General features: G+C 39.3%; 1 protein-coding gene across 1 annotated transcript; it reads right to left on the reverse strand.

The window, feature by feature from the left end:
- Positions 1-547: 547 nt before the first annotated feature.
- LOC307170899 (ADP-ribosylation factor-like protein 16) lies at positions 548-6,340 on the reverse strand. Its single transcript, XM_079892208.1, has 5 exons — positions 6,148-6,340; positions 5,976-6,033; positions 3,864-3,980; positions 3,320-3,435; positions 548-2,005 (listed from the first exon to the last, which is right to left on the reverse strand). Exons 1-5 carry the CDS (start codon positions 6,207-6,209, stop codon positions 1,837-1,839), a joined length of 522 nt encoding a protein of 173 aa, XP_079748334.1. The 5' UTR covers positions 6,210-6,340; the 3' UTR covers positions 548-1,836.
- Positions 6,341-6,863: the final 523 nt, after the last annotated feature.

The following is a 6,863-nucleotide window of genomic DNA, read 5'->3' on the forward strand; positions in this document are numbered from 1 at the left end:
AGACATGAAACCCCTGAGATTCAGAAACGACCTGATAACGCACAGTGAAAGAATATAAAGTAGCCTTGTTCACAAGTTTGGGTGAGTAAGGGCAAAACACACAGGATAAAGTACCTTAAGTGTCCTGTAGATGGCGATACTGCTTCTTTTGTAGCAGAAATAAACTGATGCAGAATGATGCCCATGCAAAATGTAAACAAGTAATTGCATTACATCACAAATGTATTGGAGTAAAGACTATATTTATGCAAAATGTAGTCAAGTATAGAGTAAAAGTTGCTAATATCTTTGATACTCAGTAAAACTACAAAGTAGCTAAAAAAAAAAAAGTTCAGTCTCATTCTCAGGCCTCAATATCTCTCAACTGCAACTTTGTTTCTTAATTGTGACAATATTGCTTGCATTCCTTTTTTACATTATATCTGTCAATTAGATCCTGTACCTGATATTTTTTTCTTCTATTTGGGCAAAATGGTTTAAACCCCAAATAATATATATTTTTAAGCAATCATCTGTGATAAAAACAGGCTTTATGATCTTTATGAGGCCATCTACTGTTTATTATAGAGGATTGTAATAGATGAGAAGCTCGTTCCAGGGACGGAAAGTCGTGGCCAATAACATGCTCAGGAAAAAGGGGGTTGCACACATTGAACTCAGGGACAACAATTATAAAATGGTACATCATGAATCCATTTTCCAAACCGTGTTTTTGTCTTATCCTGAATCACTACGGTCCACCTATAATAAGTGTTTATATTCTGACTATTTTAGACTGGTTCGGGTCGTACCGCTGTGGAGTATCCCAGTGCCTGCGTGACTCGTCATAGACATAAACAGAGAGAAGTCGCTCCGGCTACAATGTTCTTCCACAAGACGCATGCAGTTCTGTTAAAAAAGTTACTGACTGCAGTTACTAATTACATTACTTAAAGTCCCCCTGTGGTGGAAATCAAGCTTTTAATGTCGTTTATATGTCTATGTGATGTTTTTAATGTGCTTAAAGACAAACCATGTGCAAATTCATAAGTCGACAGCATTGCTGAGTATTTTCTGCTTAAAACTGCAGTGAACCAAAGACAGTCTCAAAAACACGGTTTAAAACCGCTGGTGTTTCTGACGTCACAAACTACCTTGTAACCAATCAGATCAACGTGTGATCGTCAATGAGTGGATCTCTGAGCTGGTGCGAGTGAGTGGAGGCGGGGCTCATTTGCATATTCATAGAACCGCGTATACTAAATGAGGCAAGGGTGTAGAGTTTTGTTCAAGCTATCTTAAGGCATGAGAGATTTTTCAAGGAAAAAACTTTTAAATGTAATTTTGGTGATCAAAGATGAGTTTTAAGGGATAAAATGATTGACTACAGGGGGACTTTAAATACTTTACACCACTGATCCTAGGACATGTCACAACATTTCAAGACTCCAACCAATACAATTTCTTTCTTCTGTGGAACACATGGGATTTGAGAGCTTACAGTGGAGGGACAAATCCAAGTGTTTAATGGTTGTGTTCTGACCACTTTGGATCATGGTGAAAATATGCTTTCATTGTGTGGAAAAGAGCCGCTCAGAGACTCTTCAAACTAACTATACCACAGACACAGGAACTCACACGAGAGTCGTCAAAAGACCACCAGTTCTACATTTGGCCACGGTTGTTCCTCAAATGAATGTTTGCACAGACATGTGGCGTGGGACTGAGTCGAGCTACTGTAACACAGCAGAACTGCGACGACTGGAAATCACAAACACATCTTCACGGCACATTTATCAGATGTTAACTGTGACCTGTGATATAATATTAGCCCCCAGTTCTCTGCATCCACATCTCTCATGTATCAGAGCGGTTTGGAAACAGCCAGGCGAGCACATCCTGAAGGCCCTGTCCCGAGCGCCCACTGATCTCTAGTGTTGTGACTGACTGAGGCGCAGTTCTAATGATGTCATCAATCCTGAACAGCGACTTCAGCTCCACAAGAGACATGGAGCACGGAAGATCCCTGAGGAAAGAAATGTATGGAGTGAGGAGCGATAGGCTTAGCATGACTTCTCAACAAGGGAGACAGCAGCTGTTTCCATCCACCTATTTTGGGATATCTCATAAAAAAAAAACACCACTGGATAGAAACTATAAGATTCGCATAAATTCTTAAAATGTGCATAAAATAACGTATGCGCTCAATTGAAGTTTTTATTTGATAAGAAGACATGCACATAAACTACAATGAAAACACATTTACTGAATGAATGTGACTTTGCCTCATCAGAAGCTGTGATTGGATAACTGGACTAACCAGCAGACCAATCACATCACAGCATCTCAAATGTTGGTTTGATCCAGAGAATGTCTAATATGGCGAGAAGTTTCACTCTCACTACACTTCCGGCTTCTGAACTGGTTGCAGTTCCACTCTGATTCCATATGAGGGCGCTCACAGGACGAGTGCAGAATGAATGGAGGTCAATGGCGGTATACCCCTCAAAATCCACTTTTCTCAGGATATAATTTTTTGTCTAGTAATTTAAATGTTGTATTCGAAAGGAGATGCAAAGAAATTACACATTGCTGGGTGTTAGATTTTTTAGAGTCACTTATTTGCTTTAAAAAGTCTTTCAAAATGTCAATGACGTCAGAATGCTGACGTCATTAGCAGAATGCTAGCGTGTTATGGGCAACAACAACTCAACCTGTAAGAAATCAAAACGACATAAGTACTCGTTCATTCAACTTTCGACCTAAAATCCATGTTGAACTTGCAAAATCTACAATCAAACCTGAGATTTCTCAACGGCGATCGGGTGAAAGAGACAAATTTAGCCGTCTAGCCCCATTGACTCCCATTCATTTTGCACTCATGGCGATCGCCCCCAGTGGAACTCTGGTGGTACTACAACCAAAATTCGGTACAATAGGACTTAATAGGGAGTGGGCAGGCTCTCCGTAGACGGGCTCTGGTTTGATCGTTCTGAAACGCCTGAGCCGAAGTCTGTCATGAATGATCTTTTTTAATTCCCTCCCAGAAGCGTCTCACACGATTGCGTTCCCAAACATCAGGCATTTGAACACAAGATAACACGAGTTCATTTATAGAGTCTCGCTCAGAATAAAGAGTCACAGTGGCTTCGCCGATTTCAGCAACTTCCATTTATTGGAGATATTTTGCGCCAAATTCCCAGGAAATAACGATTTTTTGCTCTCTTGAACACATGGGAAGGAAACGCTGCTTTATTCGCGAATGAATTCTGCGACATTCCAATCAAGTTAAAGTCGTAAGTTTGGATGTAAACGTAGCTGGTGTGTGACCTCTCCTGACCTCTTGTTGAAGAGTATGAGCACAGCGGCAGCGTGAAGCGGCTCCGCAGAGAGAACAGACAGCAGCTGGACGCAGGATGATGAAATCTGGCCAATGTTGCCACAGTCCACCACAAACTACAAGGCATAAAGAACAAATGCATATCAACAGTGATGGACAACATGATCATACTGTAAATGTACATACAGTCTCTCTCCAGGACTCTCAAAACAATGAAGAGAAAACCTGCAAACAATCTTCACGTCCAGTGGTTGATAATCGAGGGATTCGACAAACAAAGCCATTACCTTCTGCCATCTGAGTTACTGAGATATTCACTACCAGTCAAATGTTTGAACACACTTCATACTTCAATATGACAGTCTGTTTTTCACATTTTTATATACTAGCAAATTCATAACTCACAACACATATATGGAAATTAAGTAATGACCAAAACTGTTAAGCGAATCAAACCTTAAACCTCTATTTTGGCATCTGTACTATTATATATTTAAACTTATTTCTTTCACGGTCACTTATTTCTTGACTTGTTGATACTCACTATAATGGATGTGCAATCTAAGTAGTATTTTGGCCAAATGGGCCCCATACAGCCTCCCAACTCTCGTACTGTTATTTTCTTCCTCCGAAATATGAGGTCTGTGAGGTTGGTGCCGACCTAGAAAAAAAAAAAAAAAAAAAGTATTTCACACACACAAAAAAAAAAAAAAAAACTTTTTTTTTTCTCTCTATATATATACAGTGAGAAAAATAAGTATTTAAACACCCTGCTATTTTGCAAGTTCTCCCACTTGGAAATCATGGAGGGGTCTGAAATTGTCATCGTAGGTGCATGTCCACTGTGAGAGACAATCTAAAAAAAAAATCCAGAAATCACAATATATGATTTTTTAACTATTTATTTGTATGATACAGCTGCAAATAAGTATTTGAACACCTGTCTATCAGCTAGAATTCTGACCCTCAAAGACCTGTTAGTCTGCCTTTAAAATGTCCACCTCCACTCCATTTATTTGAGGTCGTTAGCTGCATAAAGACACCTGTCCACCCCATACAATCAGTAAGAATCCAACTACTAACATGGCCAAGACCAAAGAGCTGTCCAAAGACACTAGAGACAAAATTGTACACCTCCACAAGGCTGGAAAGGGCTACGGGGAAATTGACAAGCAGCTTGGTGAAAAAAGGTCCACTGTTGGAGCAATCATTAGAAAATGGAAGAAGCTAAACATGACTGTCAATCTCCCTCGGACTGGGGCTCCATGCAAGATCTCACCTCGTGGGGTCTCAATGATCCTAAGAAAGGTGAGAAATCAGCCCAGAACTACACGGGAGGAGCTGGTCAATGACCTGAAAAGAGCTGGGACCACCGTTTCCAAGGTTACTGTTGGTAATACACTAAGACGTCATGGTTTGAAATCATGCATGGCACGGAAGGTTCCCCTGCTTAAACCAGCACGTCAAGGCCCGTCTTAAGTTTGCCAATGAACATTTGGATGATCCAGAGGAGTCATGGGAGAAAGTCATGTGGTCAGATGAGACCAAAATAGAACTTTTTGGTCATAATTCCACTAAACGTGTTTTGGAGGAAGAAGAATGAGGAGTACCATCCCAAGAACACCATCCCTACTGTGAAGCATGGGGGTGGTAGCATCATGCTTTGGGGGTGTTTTTCTGCACATGGGACAGGGCGACTGCACTGTATTAAGGAGAGGATGACCGGGGCCATGTATTGCGAGATTTTGGGGAACAACCTCCTTCCCTCAGTTAGAGCATTGAAGATGGGTCGAGGCTGGGTCTTCCAACATGACAATGACCCAAAGCACACAGCCAGGATAACCAAGGAGTGGCTCTGTAAGAAGCATATCAAGGTTCTGGCATGGCCTAGCCAGTCTCCAGACCTAAACCCAACAGAGAATCTTTGGAGGGAGCTCAAACTCCGTGTTTCTCAGCGACAGCCCAGAAACCTGACTGATCTAGAGAAGATCTGTGTGGAGGAGTGGGCCAAAATCCCTCCTGCAGTGTGTGCAAACCTGGTGAAAAACTACAGGAAACGTTTGACCTCTGTAATTGCAAACAAAGGCTACTGTACCAAATATTAACATTGATTTTCTCAGGTGTTCAAATACTTATTTGCAGCTGTATCATACAAATAAATAGTTAAAAAAATCATACATTGTGATTTCTGGATTTTTTTTTTTTAGATTATGTCTCTCACAGTGGACATGCACCTACGATGACAATTTCAGACCCCTCCATGATTTCTAAGTGGGAGAACTTGCAAAATAGCAGGGTGTTCAAATACTTATTTTCCTCACTGTATATACATATATATACTTATTAAAATAAAAGCTAGTATTCTTTTTGTAAATATACATGTATATATTTTACTCTAATGCATTATTAAAAAGACTTTATTGTGATTTAAAGAAACTATTAAACAAAGAAACAAAAAAAAGAAGAAAAAGTCAGACATAATCTTTATTTTCATTGTTTTCCCAACTTTTGTATTAAGCTCCTTTAAGTTTTAGGTCGCATAATTCAATTGACTTCAACACTAAAAGTCACTGTTTGCTTTATATTGCGATTTAAACATTACAGAAAGCTTTATTTTACAAGCTGAACAGCATTAGTGTGAAGAGGAGAAGCTCACCGTGGGAAGAGTGACGGGCGCTTCACCCAAATCCGCATGCGCGTCCATCTGACACAACTGTTAGTCCAGATAAAGGAGTCATATTCATTGACAGTGGGTGAGAAATTATAATAAGAAACAATTATATATTTAGGAAGGCAGTCTGTCTTATGTAAACAGCTGGTAAAGGATATTCTGTAGTCGTTTCAGTAAAAGCGTTTTTCCAACTCCAGTTGCACCGAGCAATAAACACATCGCCTCGACCACTCAGTCTGCTCACAGTTTCTGTCTCAGAATAATAGCGCTGTTTTAAAGATTTCTGTTTTACACATACAAGCATTACATGGAGAGATTTCCTGTGTCGCCACGGCAACGATGCTATTTACAAAATAAAAGTCTCCATGTTTCCTGTATGATTATTTTGAGGATTCATCGCGCCCTCTGGTGAGCTGTAGCAGGATTGCTCTCCAAACCCATATATCCCTAGTGAAAGAGCAGTGTGTTGTTGTACTAAATAAATGTACATTTGTAGTGTACTTCAAGTCATAAAAGTATATTTTTTAAAAACTGCAGGTCTACTTACAGTAAATAAAATATTAACGGAAAAGGGCCACTTTCATGTGTCTTAACACATTTAAATAGACTTTTAAAAAGTATACTAAATTAAAAGTTTGACTTTAAAAGTACACGCTGAATTGTTATGTTTAAAAAAATTGTCGCTTAAAAGTAGTATTTTAATGTGTTGGCACATGTAAAATAGCTTACTTTAACTATAGTGTCAAGCAGCCTAAATATGTTTTAAATGTATTAAATTGCAACTCAGATAATTACAAATGAGTAATTACAAGTATGTTTAAATACATGACATACATGTTTCATATAAATTGCATTAAAAATATATTTTAGTCT

This window comes from Squalius cephalus (assembly GCF_949319135.1).
Source record: "Squalius cephalus genome assembly, chromosome: 1".
NCBI lineage: Eukaryota > Metazoa > Chordata > Actinopteri > Cypriniformes > Leuciscidae > Squalius > Squalius cephalus.

Coding starts and splice junctions, on each gene's coding strand:
- LOC307170899 (XM_079892208.1), bottom strand. CDS start 6,209: ATGTGTTTATTGCTCGGTGCAACTGGAGTTGGAAAAACGCTTTTACTG. Junction 3,981..5,975: donor CGCCCGTCACTCTTCCCACG/GTGAGCTTCTCC, acceptor TTTTTTTTCTAG/GTCGGCACCAACCTCACAGA. Junction 3,436..3,863: donor TAGATTGCACATCCATTATA/GTGAGTATCAAC, acceptor TATGCCTTGTAG/TTTGTGGTGGACTGTGGCAA.